The sequence below is a fragment of the Diabrotica virgifera genome, chromosome 5 (assembly GCF_917563875.1).
Source record: "Diabrotica virgifera virgifera chromosome 5, PGI_DIABVI_V3a".
Taxonomy (NCBI): Eukaryota; Metazoa; Arthropoda; class Insecta; order Coleoptera; family Chrysomelidae; genus Diabrotica; species Diabrotica virgifera.
The window spans coordinates 171,182,286-171,205,063 of NC_065447.1; the positions used below are offsets into that span (position 1 = coordinate 171,182,286).

Consider the following 22,778-nt stretch of genomic DNA (forward strand, 5'->3'; position numbering starts at 1 on the left):
TTTATACCTAAGTTCCAATGTCAAAGCATGTGTTCTGATATTTTAGTTTTAAATATATCTTTTTAATTTTCATATATCGACGGTTAAACTGCAAAACCTCGTAAGTCAATTTTTGGCTCGTTATGTTTTTTATACTTTGTTGGTTTATAATTTTATGTATCTTTTAAACTACGAAAGCTTGCAAGTCAATATTAAAGTATAATGGTACTAATAAAATTTTAATATTGACTTAAAAGCTCTCGTATAATTTAAATCTCGTATATATTTAAAATATATGTAAAATTATAAACAAAGTATAAAAGTTATAATGAACCAAAAATCGACTTACGAGGTTTTGCAGTTTAACGCACGTGCAAATCATATTTTAACTATTCCCCTCATCTTAATTCAATTTAATTGTATAAATGAAAAACATAATATTTTAATAGAAAGGACTCAAAAATGTCATTATATGGCATTATAACAAGTTATTTTGAATTGAAACAAGTTTTTGATCAAATTTAATAGTGTAAAAAACGTTAAAATACCGTTTTTTACATTTTCCTCCATTCCCAAAATACATCATCATCGATTTGGCTGAAAATTTGCCCACAGATAGCCAAAAGATAGAACTTTAAGTGGTTAGAAGGATTTGAATTATATTACAATACCAAAAAAGTTACATGCAGTAATATCAGACCCAAAAGTATATATTAGTCCAGTCGGGATAGCATTTGACCTTGAATGCCGAGATGCCCAAAATTTTATTTTTCTGATCTTTAGGGGAGTCAATAGTAGCCTAAATTTAAAATCACGAATGAATTCCTCCGTTACGTTAGCCGCCATCTTGATTTTAAAGGAGAACCTGTTTTGCTCAATATCTCCGCCATTTTTAACTTTTCGACAAAAACTGTAGGAACTGAAATTGTTCCAAATAAATCGTATTTACAATTATTACAATTTCTTTTTAACAATTTTTGTGGTGAGGTCGATATTTTCGAGTTAATTTTACTTACAGTAGACGCCTATATTTTTGACTATAATATTGCATGTAACCTTTTTGGTATTGTAATATAATTCAAATCCTTTTCACCACTTAAAGTCCTATGTTTTGTCTATCTGTGGGCAAATTTTCAGCCAAATCGATTATGATGTATTTTCGGAATGGAGAAAAATGTAAACACGGTATTTTAAAGTTTTCTACACTATAAAATTTGATCAAAAAGCTTGTTTTGAATCAAAGTAACTTGTTATAATGCCATGTAATGACATTTTTTAGTCCCTTCTATTAAAATATTATGTTTGTCATTGATACTTTACGATAGAAAATGCAAATTTGTATAAATAAACACCAAATCATTGTAAAATCGCATAAAATAACATTTTGAGAAAAAAAGAAAAAGAAGATTTTTTGACCTTAAATATCTTATTTTTACGTCCTGCAGAAGCTATATACCAATTTTCAGACAAATCGGAGGTCCAAAATTTTTTTGCTCCAAAATTGAGTGATTTGAAATGGAATGACCCTTAGAGAATAATCAGATTTTTTTGACATGCCATTAATATTACAGCGAGCATTTCATTGGCTAGAATTAGTGACGAGTTTATATGACGTCATTATTATATTTGGTGGGATTGTAAATGGTAACTGACGTCTGTCATAATATTAGAGGTTAAATATTATGTCAAATTTATTTATTTAGTTTATATTTTAACGACAGATTATTTTTAACCCTTTTCCTTCCATATGTTTGATTCTTCGATAAGGTTCATAATAGTTTTGTTGTATGGTAGGTTGAGTTATGCGTTAATTTTAAGAAATGTTGCTATCTAAATGGGCACAAATTTCAAAGGCTATAAAAGAAAAAGAAAAATAAATAAACAAACAAAAATTTTCATAACCATTTATAGGAAAACATGACTTTGACACTTATATTAGAGATAGTTACCTTTGTTTCAGACTCTTAAAGAAAAAAAGAAATTATAGTGTAGCCCAGCGATTCTCAACCTGTGGGGCGCGCCCCCCTATGGGGGCGCGCTTTTAGTAATGGGGGGCGTGAGCATATAAAAAAATACACCAACATCATTAACTAATTTACTAAAATAAAAGCAAACCAAAATTCTGACACAATAAAAAATAAAATACACATATGAACACTGAATAGGAGTTATAATCATAAAGAGCACTCAATACTAAGAAGTAAGATTTTACTGTTTTTTATCAAAATTATTGAACGAGGGGGGGCGCGGTGAAAATAATTATGGAAGATTGGGTCGCAAAGGGTAAAAGGTTGAGAAACGCTGGTGTAGAAAGTACTTTCTGTAGTAATTACATATAATGTATATTTTCTATTATCAACATATCGCCGGTCCGGAACAAGAATGACGTAACTGCAAAAAGCCAAATTTCTCAGGAGAGCAAAAAAACGATTTTTAAATATTTAAAATAGGGATTAAATGAGGAGTTCTCGTCCAGCAGTATCGGTATGACGTTTATTCTTGCAATGATGACTTTTATTTTTATCCCTATTGGTTAGAATTTCATTATCTTAATTTAGTCCACCCATTTTTAACCCTATGTACAGTTGGGTCATTATTCATCTAAAAATTTTTAAATATTTAAAATTGTAAATAAATATTGTTTATTCTTACAATGATTGCTTTTAGTTTCATTCCTATGGGTTCGAAGTTCATTATCTTAATTTAATCCCCCCATTTTCAACCATTTTTACAGTTGCGTTGTTCTTAATCTTAAAATTTCTGTACAAAAAAACGATTTTTAAATATTTAGTATGCCGTTTATTCGTACAACGATGGTTTCTATTTTCATCCCTATTGGTTCGACTTTCATTATCTTAATTTAATCCCCCCATTTTCAACGCTTTTTACAGTTGCGTCATTATTCATCTGAAACAAGGTCTAAAATGGTGCATAATTCAATAACGACGCAATTACCCTGTAGTGGCTCAGCACATAGTTAAAGTTCTGCCGGTTTTGTGTCATCTGTACACAAATTGACAAAATTTGCAGTTACATCATTCTTGTTCCGGACCGGCGATTATTCTGTTTTTTATTTGACAACAGCGCTTTCCTGCCAAACTTGACGCTAGCGAAAAAACTAGTATATGAGAAAAAATTTGTTGAATTTATTTGCCGTCAAGTTTGTACCGGTGGGTTATGATGTCATTAAATCTATGACGTGCATGCCATCCTAGTACGGTCATAGTATGACACGGTGTAGTGGACAGAGACCTTAAGCTAAATAATAAAAAAATAATAATGTTATATATAATATTTCAGATATGGAAAATGTCGACAAAAGACAATATTCGAGTTTGTTTCTATGTTTATAGGAATGTTATAAATGAATTTGTCTTGTCTCCAAAGCTTCCTGCAATTTCCAGAGGCAGTCAATGACATTTTATGTCGTATCGACGCCGAACTTCCGGCTGAAGGCGCACCTAATGCATAATATGTACATTATATTCTTTTTTAATATTCGATCAATTTCTTGATAATTCATTTGTACAATCGCTGAGACGGTGTATTGACTTAACTTCGCATACTTCGTCGTACAAAAGGTAAAGATTAAATATTTTTAAATGTATTGTCAGTTCAACGAAGAAATATCAATTCTTTTGAAAACTAATTTGAACATTATTCAAATTTGATTGTACCTCTGTTTTATTTATACCACAAACGATGGTAAATTTCAATAAATTTAATACTCTACTTTAAATCCTTGGAAAAGGGGATCTGAGTAATCATCATCATCATTCAGCCTATACTTGTAAATTTCAACAAATGAGTTTATGGTTACTTTTTGACTGAATGAACAGTGGACGAACAACGAAAAATACTTGTCCACTGCTGGACGTAGGCCTCCCGAATTTCACCCCATAAATTCCTATCCTGAGCCGCTTGCATCCAATTTTGGCATATCCGCTTCAGGTCATCTATCCATCTTGTCGGGGGTCCTCCTCTACTTCGAAAGGCCTGTCTGGGTCTCCACTCGATAATACGTTTCGTCCATCTACCGTCCTTCGTTCGCCCGATATTCCCTGTCCAGTTCCATTTTAAAGTCGACATTCTTTTGATTGCGTCGGTTACTCCTGATCTACGGCGCAATTCTGTGTTGGTTATTCGGTCTCATAGGGTTAATCCCAGCATGGACCGTTCCATTGCCCTTTGTGTTGTTCGAATTTTGTTTGCGGACGTCTTAGTTAGCGTTATCATTTCCGCATCATAAGTTTAAATCGGAAGTACACATTGATCAAAGACCTTTCTCTTTAAGCAAATGGGAAAATCTGATTTAAAAACGTCTCAGCTTTCCATAAGCCGCCCAAGTCAACCCTATTCTACGTATTAACTCATTGGTCTGGTTGTCTCTACTTAAATAAATTTTGTGCCCCAGATATTTGTATGCTGATGTTTGTTCTATACTTATTCCAGCTATGTTGATGTTCTCACTCAGAACGAGGTTTGTCATCACTTGTGTATTTGAGTGGTTGATCTTTAAACCCACTTGTGTAAAGGCATGGTAGAGTATTTCACACATTTCTATGGCGTCATCAATGCGATCTGTTATCAGGATTATGTCGTCCACTAACCTGAGGTGACTAAGTTGTTCTCCATTTATGTTTATGCCCTTTTCATCTAGGTTTGCACCAGTGACGGTTTATGGCATCATAGGCCATAAGAAATAGGCCCCTTTATAGCGACCATTTACTTAAAACAAATCTACAGATATTTTATTATGTTGTTTTGGGAAGTAGTTACTACAAGAATAAATGACGACAATGTTAAAAATAAAGATAAAGATTGCTAAAGATTTAAGTAAAATAACTGCATCTGATAAATTTAGAGTTGGATTTTTTAATGTTTACTAGTAGCACTATTTTTAAACCGTTCTAAAATTTTGGACCACATAATGGTTAAAAGAGCTCTTTTCATACTTACTCATTTTCCTATATAACCTTTGAACTGCTTTAACAGCATCAAATCTAGCTGACCATCTAGTAAATTCTAATACCTATAAAGTCTTTTAACCGACATTTAGCAACAACTTGTCAATAGTCAACATAAATTTGGCGTACACATAGCTAATATGCCAAAGAAAAAAAAATGATATTCTGCCGATGTTTGATTTTGCCCTGGAGATGAGTGCCACCCTTCGGGGGTGAAAAAATATACATTTAAAATAAGTGCGGAAATGGGTAAACTACTTAATTCTAATTAACTTTTGTTCCATACAGTTTTTTTACTAAGTCAATACTTTTTGAGTTATTTGCGAGTAAATATGTTCATTTTTCAACAAAAAAAAAACACGTTCTTAGACGGTTTTTCGCAAATAAGTCAAAAATTAAGCATTTTATCGAAAAAATGTTCTTAGGAAAAATAGCGTAAAAAAATAAAAAATATGGTGTATGTGTCGGTATGAAGTATGTAGATCCAGTATAAGTAGAGCTGGAGGTAATGACAAGTAGATTCTTATTCAACAAATTCCAAATTGAAAATTTCAACGTAAATAACCGAAAAATGAAGCACTTTTCGGTGAAAACTCATAACAATTTTTAAAGTGTTAAAAAGCTTTATTTTGTTCTTTTATTTTCTAGTATAAAAATTAAGCAAGTTAAGCTCAAAATAATGTTGGTTCCTTATTTGCCAAAAAAAAATATTTTCTTGAAATCTTGAAAAAATTCACCTCCTAGTTTGCACTTTATATAATCTGTAAGTTTCACCGGTTCCCAGTGCTTATATTTCAAAACATTATGATTTAAATTAAAACAATTTATTTTGAAATTTTGAAAAAAAATTGTCTTTTTTTTTCAAAATAACCTAAAAATTATCAGTGATACCAAAATTCTTAAAGGTTTAAAAAATGTATGTTTTGCTTTTCTGAATATTTTAGATTTTTGTTTTTTTTTGAAAATAAAAACTGTTTAAGGTGTGACTGTTCAAAATTTGCATACACTCCTGATTAGTGACTTGTTTAAACCCTTTCTACTACAGCCATTTTATAAATAAGCACTTTATACCAACAATTAAACTTACAGAGCATAAAAAAATAAATAGCTAAAATAGCTTGTGAAGTGGCAACGATTAATTTCATTTGGGATGCCAATTAGGAGGTGATTTTCACCAGTTTTTTTTACCCAAAAAAAGTGATCAACTTTATTTTGAGCGTATATTGTTTAATTTTTATGCTATAAACTTTTTTAAAATACAAAAATAAAGCTATTTTCTAAACACTTTAAAAAAGTTATGATTAGTTTTCCCTGAAAAGTTTTTGGTTATTTCACGTTGAAATACTCGATTTGGAATTTGACGAATGAGAGCCTAATTTTCATTAGCTACAATTCTGTTTCTACTGGGTCTACAGACTTCACACGAACACCATTTTTTCACTTTTTTATTAACAATATTTTTTTCGATAAAATACTTACTTTTTGAGTTATTTGCGAAAAACCGTCTAAAGACGTGTTTTTGTTGAAAAGTGAATATATTCACTTGCAAATAATTCGAAAAGTATTGACTTAGTGAAAAAGTATTGAACAAGAGTTGCTTAGAATTAGTCAGTTTATTCACTTCCGAACGTATTTGACCGTATATTTTTCACTCCCGAGAAGGAGGGGAGGACTTACCGACATGGGAAAAGCACACATCGGTACAATATAACTTTTTTCTTTGACATGTTAGCTATGTGTATGCCAAATTTCATATCAATCCAAGCTCTTCTTTAAAATCCGAAGGTTCTTCAAAATCCGGAGGTTTTGCAATATTTTGTGGCCTCTGGACAATGGCCTCTGTGGCAATGGACTCTAAGGCCCTTCGGTGGGTATACATTGAAAACAAAAAATATTGAACCATAACAAAAATTAACAGCTTCTAAACAAAATTTGCTTGCAAAATTGATTATCAAATTGAGGGAATAATTAGAACATGGAATATAAAATGCCGTTGGAGATAACTGCTTAATTTTGGTTTGAAGTCGGTTGTATTTTCCTGATATATTTTTTTAAAGACCAAAAAATAAGAAACTAAGTTTGATTGGAAATGATAAAATAACGATTCTCTTTTTTCTTTGTCTCGGCTAGCCCTGTTTGATTTATTTAACATTAAACATTTTTTTAATTACTGCTTAAATAAATCAATATTAATTAATGCATTTGAGCGGGACTCCGGTCCCATCAAGTGCGCGGGCCCTAGGCGGCCACCTAGTCCGCCTAATGGTTAATCCGGCGCTGGTTTGAACCATGTATTCCAATAATGTTGTGAATATTTTTGGCGAAATGGTGTCACCCTGGCTAACTCTATCGTAGATCTTTTTGATGGCAGTGGTGTAGCAGAGATCTAGTCTGCATTATTTTAAAGCTTCTAGCATTTTATGATGGTTTACTGTGTCAAATGCTTTCTCATATTCTACAGTATTAAGACGAAAATGAGGCTTTTAATAACTTGTAGATGGTCATTTGTGCCGAAGCCTGACCTGAATCCTGCCTAATCACATAAATGGTAAAAGTCCATTTTATTGGTAAAATTTCTTGTAAATAGCTTGTGTGACATGAGGCTGACTGGTCTATGGTTTACGAGATTTCTTAAATCTCCTTTCTTAAACATTAGCATGATCACTGCATTTTGCCATTGGGCTGGTGCTGTTCTCCGTTCAAGGCATTCTGTGAAAAATATGGCAAGCATTATCAGAGTAATAAAACTTTTAAAGTAATAAAAAACTTCTTTAATGAAAAATGTAAACAATAGGCATCGTGTTTTAAAAAAATACTAAATAGCATAGAAATCCGATCGTCTATTATAAAATATTAGATTTTGAAAATAATTTGTACATTTATACAGGCTAGCGATACAAACAAACAAAAATAGAAGTTTTATCTTATTGAAGCAACAGGGTTAAAGAATGAATGACATTTTATGTTAATGCACATCGTTGGGCAACACACTGTTTAATATGCTTAGGTTAGTATGTTGAATGTGTGACCTTGGCAAAAGACAAAAACCGAAACTGAAATGTCTGAAATTCTAATCATTTATTGTTTTTGCAAAGATAAGCTTGTATACCAGCCTGTTTGCGATTTATTCCAATTACTCTTTTTCTGTGCTAATGTTGTCTGATTAATAGCGAATTATACAGGGTGTAACGAAAATACAGGTCATAAATTTAATCACATATTCTGGGACCAAAAATAGTTTGATTGAATCTAACTTACCTTAGTACAAATGTGCATATAAAAAAAGTTACAACCCTTTGAAGTTTCAAAATGAAAATCGATTTTTCCAATATATCGAAAACTATTAAAGATTTTTTATTGAAAATGGACATATGGCATTTTTATGACAGTAGCATCTTAAGAAAAAATTATAGTGAAATTTGGACACCCTCTAAAAATTTTATGGGGGTTTAGTTCCTTTAACCCCCCCCAAACTTTTGTGTACGTTCCAAATGAATTGTTATTGTAGTACCATTACTTAAACACGATATTTTTAAAACTTTTTTGGCTCTTAGTACTTTTTCGAAAATTCAGTTTTTATCGAGATATTTTAAATATTTGTCAAATCCACCACATATTTGTATATGGTTAACACATTCGCGGACACGCTGTCATTTCATTCACGTATTCTTATGGATTAAATGACTTCATATGCAGTCATGACCGCGAATGTGTTAAGTACGATTATGGAGACTTGGTAAAAATATGAAAATTTATGTAGTATGATTTACATTTTTAGGTATATTTTGAACCGTATTAAAAAAGAAGCCATATCTCGATAAAAGTTGCCTTCTTGAAAATATAAAAAGAGGCAAAAAAGTTTTAAAAACATTTTGTTTAACTAATGGTATCGCAGTAATAGTTTAATTGGAGCGTACACAAACATTTGGGGGGTTTAAAGAACAAAACCCCCATAAAATTTTTATGTAAACATATTAAAAAAGAAGCCGCAACTCGATAAAAACTGCCTTATCGAAAAAATACTAAGAGCCAAAAAAGTTTTAAAAATATTGAATTTAACTAATAGTACCACAATAATAATTTAATTTAAACGTACAGAAAAGTTTGGGGGGTTTAAGGGAACAAAACCCCCATAAAATTTTTATGGGGAGCACAAATTTCACTATAATTTTTCTTTAAGCCGTAAAAATGCCACATATCTATTTTCAATAAAAAATCTCTAATAGTTTTCGATATATTCGAAAAATCGATTTTCATTTTGTAACTTCAAAGGGCTATAACTTTTTTTATGTGCATATTTGTACTAAGGTAAGTTAGGTTCATTCGAACTATTTTTGGTCCCAAAATATGTGATTTAATTTATGACCTGTAATTTTGTTACACCCTGTATAATATCTGTAGCTGATTGTTGTCGAGTTCAATATGTATATGTTACAGTTCAAGTTGATTCTCAGTTAGAGTTGACTCCAACTAGTTGGAGTCAACTCCAACTGAAACGAGCAGTAAAAGTTGATTTTAAAAATTTAAATCAACTTTTACTAGTTGGAGTTGACTCTTCCTGGATCGATTCAGTAAATGTTGATTATACGAGAATCTCAAGTGCATTTTTGATGAGTGTGCGTTTCTTTGTTTTGACCGTTGCAACTACTTATTAGTATAGTCTGTAACGTCGCCCCCGTTAGGTAAATTATACTGGTTTGATTTTTTGCACAAACTTACTCGAAAGAAATACATCCGTATAACAATCCTAATAACAAATATACAGGGTGTCACGCGGTACCGCGGTCGAAAAATTGTTTAATAATTATTTATGTACCAAGTCAGTAAAGTGTCTCTTTATCGAACGAGTCTGATATTACGAGCAGAGGAAGCGAAGCGAGCAACAGACGCGTTCGATAAAGAGTATTGAGGTGGTGCGTACAAAATTGTATCGTCAATCATAAAAAAACATTAACACTTACAACTTTGAGGAATTTTTTTTAATTTTAGACGAAATAAAAAATTCGTATGACAGTAATGACAGATGACTTCTGCATGATGACCGGTTTTGATGTTTAATCGATAGTTATCAATAGGTTTGTTCTAGCATCAGTTTCAAACGGTTAGAAACCATCAGCGAATAGTCGACCAGCGCGAGTAGAGGGGATAACACTGCTGTCTATATTATGTTCTCTCACTGACCAACTGTTTGCTGACGGTTTCTGACTAGTTTGACTGTTTGCTAGAACAAACCTATTATTGTATAAGTACCTAATTACTAAATCTGTAAAGTTTTGATTTATTGTGTATGAATATAATTGCGAAACACTACAGAATTTTACTTTTTGACATAAATTTTATTAATAATAAGATAAATTTTGTACAATATTTTTAATAATTAAAGTAAATAAATTTTAATTTCACTCAAATAAATAATCGATTGCTGCCATTGACCACTTACATTCAATCTCGGTTAATTTGATTAATAATCGCGGCAGGTAAAGTAACATTCTTCTGTCAATACAACAAAGTGATATTTTACTGCCGAAAATGAGGGCAAATGAGTACAATAATGAATGATTTTAGTGACGTTTGGCGATAAAAAATGATTTTAAACAAATTCGCAAAAATAATTTTTTCACTTCGTACAAATTTTTTTTAGATCCTTTGGGCCGTTTTTTCTCTAAAATTAACCGTTGTCGAGTTATTAGCGACTTAAAATTTGAAAAACGCCAAAATAACCATTTTCAAGGTTTAATAACTCGGTTAAAGATTATTATTGTGAAAGTCGAGCGAGCGGCCGTGGAGTAACGGCATAATCGCTGGCCTCATACGCCAGTGCACGTGGGTTCGAGCCCTGCCAAAGACAAACCATTTTCATTTCCAATAATGACACGACCATCTCACCGTACCTCGGAGAGCACGTTAAGCCGCCGGTCCCCCTGAGCTAGTGTACATCGACAATAGTTACTTGAAACAGGGCTAAAGATGTAATTGGATCCGGAACTGTCCGAAAGGCAAAAATGCGATACGATATTATATATTATGAAAGTCAGAAACTAAAAAAATCAAAGATTAAAGCTACCTCTATAAGATCCTGAAGAAAGTTTTGTCATTATTTCATTAATAAGATATTATTTTTAATTATCAACAATGAGCGCTAAGCGTGTATTGAGGTGGCCGTCAATGTGAGTGCGAGTGAGATTCACCATTCACCATTCACCAGTGACGGCCGCCTAATACGCACCTAGCGCTCATTGTTAATAATTAAAGATAACAGCTTAGTAATAAAATAGTGACAAAAATTTCTGCTGGATCTTGTAGAGGGGGCTATAAACTTTGATTTGGTCACTTTCTGACTTTCATATTAATGGATTTTAACCGAATTATTAAGCCTTGAAAATGGCTATTTTCGCATTTTTCAAATTTTAAATCGCGTATAACTCGACAACAATCAATTTTAGAGAAAAATCACAAAATATCTTTTTTTCCTCAGAGTAACCCAAATGATCTAGAAAAAATTATTCGAAGTGAAAAAATTATTTTTTGTGAATTTGTCTAAAAAAAAATTGTTTAAACAATTTACCGATCAAGGTACTGCCTGGCACCCAGTAGATTTGTTATAAGGACCTCTTTTTGAGTAAGTTTGAAATTCGAATCGGAGTAATTTACCTAACGGGGGCGACGATACAGGCTAGACTAATTTGAACATATTCAGTAACATTTAATTTCTAGAATCGGCTGTTTGTGTGAATCAGAATCAACTTTTACTAAATGGCATTGGGAAGAGTATACTTTTCCTAGTTGGAGTCTACTTTTACTAGTAAATGTTGAATATAAATCTTCATTTTATATTTATAATCAACTTTTACTGAAACCAGCCGTTAGAGTTGACTCGAACTAGTAAAAGTCAACTCCAACTGGATAATCAACTTGAACTGTAACCTATATACTTTTAATAAGGTATGCGAGAGAGAACATCCCTGTTTGAGACCTTTCTATTGCTTTGTTTCCATTTTTTTAGGTTTTATTGCTGTATTTTTTATTATATCTTTCTTCTTTCTTCGCATGATCCTTACTTTGTCCTCAGCAAACCTAAAGTATGTTATGGTGCTGACTCCATGACTCCATACCTCTGGCGAGGGTTTTTTAACCAAGTTGTTGTTCGTCGTCCAGGACAACGTTTCCTTTCTAATTTTTCCTAAATAATTGCATCTCTTAATTCATATTTAGGTTTTATCACACGTGTGAAAATTACTTTTAATTTTCTCCTTTTAAGGTATTCAGAACTTCTATTTCTTTGCCTAGTCGTTGTAAAACTGCTTCATTGGCCACTCTGTCTATCCACGATATCCTCAACATTCGGTGGTACGCCCAGATCTCGAATTTTTACGCATTGATTCATTATGAGCCTATGCTTTCATGCCATACAACAGAATGCTGAAAATATTACAACGTAATAACCGCATTCTTAAGGGAATTCTTAGCGTTGCTTTTGGTTAATACTTTTTGAATCTTCTGGTTTGCTCTATTCTACTGTTGATTTGCTGGGACATATTTATATAATTATACGCTCTCTACTGTTTCTCCATCTATTCTGGTAGGTCTGGATCCGGCGTATGAACAAAAAGTTGATTAATACAAAGATGAAAATTTGTTAATAGCTTAAGGGTGTCCAGTCGGACAAACTTTGATGTATGGGAACACTGGAACAGGGGAAGTTTTAATTGTGGAACAATTTAAAAATTTGGAACGTCAGACCACGAAAACGTCCCATGTATTTTGTCGAACAGAACTTCTAATTGATTTGTTACCCTTTCATTAAACTTTCATTCAAAAATCAGACTGCTATTTGTCACCTGTCATAATTCCAGTCATTTGACATGTTCTACATGTTCCACTCATTAAAACGCCCGTTTGGTGATCAATAACAGTCTGATTTTTGCAGGACAGTTTAATGAAAGGGTAACAAATTAATTGGAAATTCTGTCGGACAAAATACATGGGACGTTTTCGTAGTCTGACGTTCCAAATTTTTAACCTGTTCCACAATTAAAACTTACCCTTTTACAGTGTTCCCATACATCAAAGTTTGTCCGACTAGACACCCTTAAGCTATTAAAAAATTTTCAGATTGCTATTAATCAACTTTTTCTTCACACGCGGGATCCAGACCTATGACATCACTAATGCCCGGTTGCACCAACAGATCTTACGCTTAAGTCGAGAATATCATAAGAATTAATAAAATATAATTAAAATATATTACAATAAGAATACCATAATATAATAATAAATATAATTGATAATAAGGTAAGAATCTAAAATTATGGTGCAACGTAAGTGATACTCAAGGAGGCCCTATCTATAAATAGAGCTTAGCTAAGCTACAGCTTAAGATCTGTTGGTGCAACCAGGCATTAGTGTCTTAGCGATATTTCTGTGTTATTTGTATTACTGTCCATTTGGTTTTCTTTGTATTAACTTTAAAACCCTGAGTAACTGAGAAAACTAATAAGTATTTTTAAAAAATTTAAACATAGCGTGAAACACTACGTTATTACCCAGGTCTGAAAGTTCCTGAAAACGTCTATAATGTTTATTTTAATAAGTTACAGGGGTGAAAAAAAAGAAAATTTCGTGTGATTTTTAATTTCAAATATCTCATTCAAAAGAAACTTTTATTTTTTTTATTTGTTCTAAGGGACCTTCTGCCTTCGGTAATAATTTAGTCTTTAATTCTGCGTTTAATTTTGTCAAAAATACTTATTAGCTTTTTTAGGATTAAAAAAAATTTAACACCACGTCCGTGGTAATATTTTTCAAATCTATCTTTGACATCCACCGCACTCAGTCGAACAGAATGTAGTGACAAGACAGTGACAAACAAGGCTACTAAATATTTGACACGGCTTCCGGAATATTTTGACTTGTTTCTTTAATAATATTGATAGGTAGTGTATTTGATACATAACTGATTTATGCCGTGAAAGCAATAAAAAGGTATCTAATGTTTGTTTTTTATGGAAGATCCAAGAAGAGAATATACCAGGATATATTTTGTGATCCGAGTATTTTGTTGTCAAAGATGTTCAAAAATTATCTAATCGTTCTATAATAACTGTTCGGGAATCCTTATTTCTTTATTTTAATATTGCTATGATTCTACTATTTATTTATTTTCGGGTAGAATAAGCTTTAGACAATTTAATTATATTTAGTTATTTTGGTATGCCCCCTGTAAAATGACGCGGAATAACCTTCTTAATGTCAATTTTTAAAATTATCCACAAGCTCAAAGCTTATCGCTTTCGGTACGCATGTATAAAACTGGACATGCGTTAAGTACTTTAAGGACAAGGTACCACTACTGTGATTTCGCTTCAAGCTTTCAACGAAAAAGGTACTCCCTTTCGTGATCTTGACGGTACCGTCCCGCGTTCCACGTGCATCGCGAATTCCATGGAAGGAGTCCAGAATTGAGTCACCCATTGGATCTACAAGTTTACCATATCCTAAACATCACCGATTTCCAGGTAAGCGATATTGTGCAAAGCTTGTGGAAACATAATTTTTAAATTCTATTTTTTTACAACTCAGTTTTCATATTTCCTGCAGTTTTCATAACATTTTGAAACATTTCGGTCCTTCGCAGCCATATTTTGAGCCTTTTTTCTATTTATTTTACATAATATAAGCTTATTTTGCGTCATTTTTAAACCTTGTAAGCTTCTATAAACGACAAACGTTATAGGCTTTTTATTAACAGTCACTTTTTTGTAACTTTTTAAAAACTTTACAATACGATACCTAAAGTAAATTCTCGCACATATTTTTTTTGAATCGAGAAATTGAACGGTACATCGCTTTCTAGTTTTTGCTTTTCTAAACCTGTCGCTAATTATTATTATCGGTTAATTTGATGGGTTCACGTTAATTAGGTTTTCTTGTTTATTTTTATGTCGATTTTGATAAATAAAGCTACTTGCTGTTGTTCGCTTATTTATAACAAAACAATTGAAGACACGAGTGGATGAAGGTGCTATGTAACATTTTTCTAAAAACGGTTTTTTTGTATGGATGAAGGTGTTATGTACCTGTTTATCACGTGGCCACATTAGAATTCTAAGATTCGTAACAGAAGTCTAGGTTTTTTAAAGGATGAAGGAGTTATGTTACATTATTTTCCAGTGAATAATGGAAGAAGGTGTTATAGGCACAAAATACCTTCATCCACATTCATGTAATATTTTGTATACCTTCGTCATATGAATGATGGTGTTAAGTGACACACATAACCCCTTCATCCACTCACTGGCCATTTTGTTTTACTTGGTGAGTTGGTATTGCGCGCACGTGTTCTGTGTCATTGTTACAGTTTTTTGCAGTAATATCATAATATTAATGCTAGTTAACATTTATAATGAGTTCCAGAGGTAAACAAATGTTAAAACTAGTGCAGGAACAAATAAACTGTGAACAAAATTTGCCAAATGATGAAAATGAATTCACAGCAAGTTCTAACCTCAACATTGAAATTTCAAATGTAACAGGTAAGTGCAATCCTGTTGTTATGAAATAATTAAGTTTTATTATATTTTGGGCAATAGGTATTTAGATCATAATATTTATATAAAAGTGTAAATGAGCTGGTTGAAATACATAACCCAACTATCATCTGTTATAAATATTTACACTTGATTGCTCCGGGGATTCCCCTATCTTTTCAAAAGTAATTTTTAAACAATAATAATTAGGAAGAATTAAAATATAAGTATAAGTAAATAGCTGTTTTTATTTTCAGATTTGGAGGGGACCCAACCATTCTTGTCAGACAGCAGTGGTGATGCTGAATACTTTCCGAGTAATGAAGGAAGCAGTTCTTCAGGAACTAGTGTCACGGAGGACGAAGAAAGAGCGGACCACAGTCATGTAAAAAACCTTGTTGGAGGTACATTCATTTCTGGAGACAAAGAAGGAGCTGTAAGAAGTAAATAGCTGTTTTTATTTTCAGATTTGGAGGGGACCCAACCATTCTTGTCAGACAGCAGTGGTGATGCTGAATACTTTCCGAGTAATGAAGGAAGCAGTTCTTCAGGAACTAGTGTCACGGAGGACGAAGAAAGAGCGGACCACAGTCATGTAAAAAACCTTGTTGGAGGTACATTCATTTCTGGAGACAAAGAAGGAAGCGGGATTATTCAAAAGCCTATAATTAATCCTTCTAACGGGTCTAACGAGGTTGACCAAGAAAATGAAAAACAAAGAAAGCAAAAGATTTTTTCAACGACAGCAAAAGTTTCCAAAAAACGAAAACGAGATCCAAATACGTGGAAGAAACACAAAGCAGCTTTAGATAGAGCAAAAGGTGAAGAATATTTGTCTTACAAAAACATTCTCGTTCCAAGAAAGGAGCCAGAAAAAGGTATTCTTTGTAGACAAGGCTGTAGATTTTCTTGTAGCACTAAATTTTCAGCAGATGACAGGAAGGCATTTTTGGATGAATTTTATAGACTTGATATTAATGCAAAAAATGCTTTACTATTTAAATCAATCATTAAAAAACCAGTGTTGAGGGAAAGAAAAGATGCTGTTAAACATAAAACTGCGTCATATACGTATAACGTTACAAAAAATGGATTTACCGTAAAGGTGTGCAAAGAAGCGTTATGCGCTCTATACCAAATAGGCAGAAAAAAACTTGATGTTATAAAGAATCGTATAAATAGTAGTGTAGCAGCACCTCCTCCAGATCGCAGAGGTAAGCACTCCAATAGGCCACACAAAATAGGCCAATATGTTAGGGATTTTGTGATAGAGCACATAAATAAATTTCCTGTCGAAGAGTCGCACTATTCCAGAAATAGAAATCCTCATAAAAAATATCTTTCTCCCCTACTAAATGTGAGCAAAATGTATGAGTTCTATCTTGAGGAATGTAATCTGGCACAATTTCCTGGAAAATTTAGAATTAAAAAATGTTCATATTCCAACATTTTTTCGCGAGAGTTTAATTTATCATTTGGGTATCCGAAAAGTGATACGTGTAGTATCTGTGATGGAGGTGAATCTAACGATGGACATAAAGAAAACTACACAGCATCAACTAAAGCGCTCAAAGTTGACAAGGAAAAAGCAAAAGATTCAGATAACTTGGTCTATATTACAATCGATATGCAACAAACAATGCCACTGCCAAAAATAACAACGTCCAAAGCATTTTACCTTAGGCAAATGTGGTTTTATAATTTTGGGGTGCATATTACTACAAAAGGCCTAGACAAAGCATGTTTTTGTACCTGGACCGAAGATCTTGCAAACAGAGGAAGTGCAGAAATATGCAGTTCTCTACTCAGATATATTGAAGTCGACGAAAGCATCACCAAAAAGGATTATCTGATCATCTGGTCCGATTCATGTGCGGGCCAGAACAAGAACTTCCACATGATTTGCCTTTATCAGTATCTTATTTTGAAGGGATACTTCCGTTGTATTGACCACAAGTTTCCTGAGGTTGGCCATACTTACTTAGATTGTGACAGAGACTTCGGAAGAATCGAGAAGGTTTTACGAAAACAAGACACGGTATATGTACCAGATACGTACCGGGAAATAATTTCAAAGGCTAGCCGAAAAAATCAAGTCATCGACATGGCTCAACACTTTAGAAGGATTGCTGATCTACCGCAAAAACTTCATCTTACTAACAGAAAAAAGGACGAACTAAATGAAACAGTCAGATTTAGAGACGGTATTAAATGGATAAGAGTGGAAGAGTATGGTTCCTATTTGTATAAAGAATCATATGACGAAACAGTTCCTTTTAGAAAAGTAAATATTCTTCAAAATAAGAATAGAACAGCAGCGCCAGAGAATATTGAAATCGAAAGAATTCGGGAGAAATATGGAAATATCTCTGAAGAAAAAAGAAAAAATCTCCAAGAACAGCTTAAGTTTGTAAAACCAGAATATCGATATTTCTATGAACCAATCTTAGAAAAAAAATAATGTATTACGTTATATTACTGTTATTACCTTATATTAAGCAATAACATCTTGTTAGCTGATTAGATAAGTTTTTCTTTAATACATGATTCTTCCATAAAACAGTAGTTGTTTTAATTTCTTTAGAATTATACAGTGGATGAAGGTGTTATGTACTGTTTTTTTCAAATTTTGGTAAGACACATTTTTTTTTGTTGATATTTTTTTCCGTGAATAACATATTCCATATACTAGTAACGACATAGAAAAGTTTTTACCTAATAAAAGTGAATGTGAGAAAAGTTTACAATGAAAAACTTTAACCTTAATTTTCTCAAAATCTAAATTTTGTAACATAGCACCTTCATCCACTCGTGTCTTCAATTATTATTTGAATTACGTTTATTATTTAAACCACTTGTGTCTTTGAGTAATAAATTTTTTATTCGCTATTTAGAATACAAATCAATCACATTTAAGTAAATTTTATTAGAATATTAATTTGTTAAATTAACTTTCTAACATGTCTGATAAATTAACAAAAGCCAATTTAAAGCGAACTACTGCTTTTAAACGATTACAAGAAACTTACGAGTGTGGTCTTAAAGTTTCGAATGATGAGTCTTTAAAGCCTGAATTTCTTGCTAGAGCCAATGCTATTGATGGCACTTATAATGAATTTCAAAGTAATCATAACACTGTTATTTCATTAATCAATGATGATGAATTTTCTTCCTATGATGAGATGAGATTAAATGCTGATAAAGCCTTTTATGGAGTTTTATCACTAAGACATAATTTTTTGTTGAATGACTCATCTTCTCAAGCGGCAAACATGTCTACTGTAGATAATTCTAATTTTTCTAACCGTAGAAGTGTCGCAAACCTTCCAAAGCTTTCCTTGATGCGTTTCGAAGGTTCTTATAAAGATTTTCCTACTTATTTTGATGTCTTTAACAGTCTAATCCACAATAATCCTGACATATCTAATGTTGAAAAGTTTCAGTATCTGCTTACTTCTTTGGGTAATGAACCCCTAGCTTTAATCAAAGGCATTCCTCTTACTGAGGGCAATTATACTGTAGCATACGAAAAGCTGGAAAAAAGATATAAAAATACACGTATCTTAGCTAGCCACTATTATAATGAAATTTTTAATGCTCCCTCAATTTCAAAGGCAAATTCTTTTGAACTAAGAAAATTATTAAGTGTCTTTTCAGAAAATGTTGCTGCTCTCAGGGTAATGAAGTTGCCTGTAGATCATTGGGATTTTTTGCTATTTAACATGCTTCTTAATAAATGAGATTCAAAAACCAGAACCAATTTTGAACTGGAACATAGCCTTAGCCAGGAATTGCCAACTTATAGGCAATTAATGTCGTTTTTAGATAGACAATGCATCGCACTGGAGTCTGTTCAGTATATTGCTTCGTCATCTCACAATCCAAAGGTGAACAATAAAAAACACGTATCTAGTTTTCTGGTGGAATCCAGCCCTAATTCAGTTGAGCAGTCTAAGTGCATCTTATGTTCTTCGCCTCATGCCTTATATAAGTGCGGAATATTTCTTTCTAATCCCCTCAAGAGAGGTTTTCTATTGCTAAACAACACAAACTTTGCGTTAATTGTTTAGTTTCGCCACACTCTATGAGGAATTGTGTGTCATCTCATAAATGTCGTGTTTGCAAATTCCCCCATCATACAACATGGCACTTTGATAAAAAATCAAACGATACAGCTTCTGAGCAGAATTCAAACGTTCAGGTTACTTCTTCCAACCCCTCTGTTGGTCCGTCAGTGGGTTGCAACCCGTCTACTAGTTCTTCGATTACCAATACCCTTGTAAATACTTACATCAATTCTGACTGTATTACAAGCACCTTATCACTTCCTCAATCAACTATTTTATTGTCAACCTGTGAAGCGGAAGTAAAGGATATTCGAGGTAACTTTACCACAATACGAATTCTTCTTGATACAGGTTCTATGGCGAATTTTATTTCTGAATCTTGTGTTCAACGTCTTGGCCTTTCAAAAAGAAATTTTTCGATTCCTGTTGAAGGTCTCAATGGAATATCATTGGCTGCAAACAGTGGTATAGTGCAGTGCACAATGAAACCGTGTGGACAAATCGATCCAACATTTTCATTTGAAGCCATTGTTCTTCCTAAAGTATGTTCAAATCAGCCAAAATTCCTAGTTAATCCTTCTGAGTTGACACATCTTCAAACTTTAAAATTGGCAGATCCTAAGTTCCACATACCTGGTCCTATAGACATGATAGTTGGTGCAGAACTCACTCCGTTTATTTTAAAATCGGGTAGAATTTTTGGAAATCCAAATCAACCAGTGGCATTAGAAACTGTTTTTGGATACGTTCTTCAAGGTAAAGTAAATTGCCTCCCTAATGATTCTTCTATAAATACTCTTGTTAATTGTCATATGTCTCTTGAAACAAATATCGACACGCAATTAAGAAAATTTTGGGAGCTTGAGGAGATTTCTAAATCCTTACCTTTATCATCTGAAGATAAAAAATGTGAAGAAATATATAAGTCTTTAACTCTTAGAGATTCTACAGGTCGATTTTTTGTCCCGTTACCTTTTCGTCAAGAAAAACCTAAATTTCTTGATACTTATTCTCAAGCCCATCGACGTTTTTCGATGCTTGAAAATCGTTTTAGAAAAAATCCTGATTTACGCACAAAATATTGTGATTTTATACAAGACTATTTAAATAAGGGTCACATGTCTCTCGTTCCTACAGAGCATAACCATTCTCCTTCGGCCTATTATATCGCCCATCATGCTATATTTAAGGAACAAATTTCCGAATTCGAGATTGTATCTAAAACAAGGGTAGTCTTTGATGCAAGTTTGCGTGACATAAACGGTGTATCTCTAAATGACACCTTACTTGTAGATCCAAAGCTTCAGAAGGACATTGCTAGTCTTTTACTTAGATTTCGATTTTATGCCTATGTCTTTGTTTGCGACATTAAGCAAATGTACAGACAAATTAATGTGATTGCCGACTATTGGGACTATCAACGTATTCTATGGCGTTTCTCCCTATCCGAACCTCTTCAGGAGTATCATTTACGCACTGTGACATATGGTATATCTTCTTCACCATATTTGGCATTACGTACCTTGTATGAACTCGCAGCTTCTGAAGAAAATAATTATCCTCATGTAGCTAAAGCTTTAAGAACTCAATTTTATATGGACGATGGTTTACTGGGAGCTAATGATATTCCCTCAGCCTTGACTCTTCAATTTGACTTAATCGCAGTTATGAAAAGAGGAGGTTTTGAACTTGGAATATGGGCTAGTAATCACCCTGATCTAATTACTCATCTTTCTGCTTCCGATTGTCAGAACTCATCTTATAGTTTTGATAAGGACGAACCTTCATTCATCAAACTGTTGGGATTAAAATGGGATCCGTCATCAGACATATTTTCCTATTCCTATGTCCCTTTTGATCGCTCTTGTACAAAGAGACATTTTGTCTGAAATTAGTAGGATTTTTGATCCTCTCGGATTTATTTCACCCTGTCTTCTGTTTGCAAAACGTCTGCTACAAAAATTGTGGGAGCTCAATGTCCCTTGGGATGAAATCTTATCCGACGAGATTACCGAAATTTGGACAAAATTCAAAACGGAATTACCAAATCTCGCTGATATTAAAATTGCTCGTTATTTGGGTTCTGAAGCCATATCTCGCGTCGAGTTACATGGCTTTTGTGACGCCTCTCAAGTAGGTTATGCTAGTGTTGTTTACTTTCGAATTGAAGAAACCACTGGTAATATCAAAACCTTTTTGGTTAGCGCTAAGTGCAAGGTTGCTCCATTAAAGACCCAGTCTATTGCTCGTTTGGAGCTTTTGGCAGCAGTTCTTCTGGCTAACTTAATTAATTTTGTTCAAAGAAGTTATGAGGGCTTCATAATGTTTGACGCTCTATATGCGTGGTCAGATTCTATGATAACTTTGGCTTGGTTGTCTTCTTCACCAAGTCGATGGAAGACTTTTATAGCTAACAGAGTAAGTCATATACAAGAAACTGTCCCTAATTCTAGTTGGCATCATGTGGTGTCTTCACAGAATCCTGCCGATTATGCAAGTCGTGGTCAAAGTCCGCTTCAACTTCTAAATACTTCTATGTGGTGGTCAGGCCCTCCTTTTCTTTCTATGCCTAGAACCACTTGGCCCTGTCAGCCTGCAACTGAATCTTACTCTGATTTATCAATAGAGATCCAAAAGGAGGAAAAACAAGTTGCACTTGCGGTGACAGTTAATAGTGACAATTTTCTATTTAATTTACTTAACCGATTGTCTTCTTTGCTTAAAATTCAAAGAATTTTAGCTTATGTTATAAGGTTTATAAAAAATTCTAGGTCTAAACAAAGACTCAACGAAAACAAAATCCTTACTCCTCAGGAAATAAATTCTTCACTATACCGATCATTCGATATGTTCAGCTGGATGTTTTTTCTGATATTTTTCTTAAGATTATTCAAAATCAGTTACTGTCAAAACCTTTTCGTAAATTGGCCCCATTTGTGGACCCAGATGGTTTACTTAGAGTTGGTGGTCGGCTTAAAAGATCTTCTTTTAGTTATGACATTAAACATCCTATCCTTTTGCCCAAAACACACAGACTGACAGAATTGATAATAGAATCAGTTCACAGCTCATATTTTCATCCTGGTTTAAAGACTTTGCAATACTTGTTGCTTCAACAATATTGGATCTTATCCCCTAAAGCAGCAATTTATAAATGTTTATCTAGATGTATTACATGTTTTCGTTCTAAACCCAAGTCATATAATCCGTATATGGCTGATTTACCCTCGTTCCGCGTT

At 33.1% G+C, this 22,778-nt stretch overlaps 1 protein-coding gene across 1 annotated transcript; it reads left to right on the forward strand.

Moving 5' to 3' along the window:
* Window positions 1-18,432: 18,432 nt before the first annotated feature.
* On the forward strand, window positions 18,433-19,212 carry LOC126885526 (uncharacterized). Its single transcript, XM_050652107.1, has one exon. The coding sequence runs from the start codon at window positions 18,433-18,435 to the stop codon at window positions 19,210-19,212; it is 780 nt and encodes a 259-aa protein (XP_050508064.1).
* The last annotated feature ends 3,566 nt before the right edge of the window (window positions 19,213-22,778 follow it).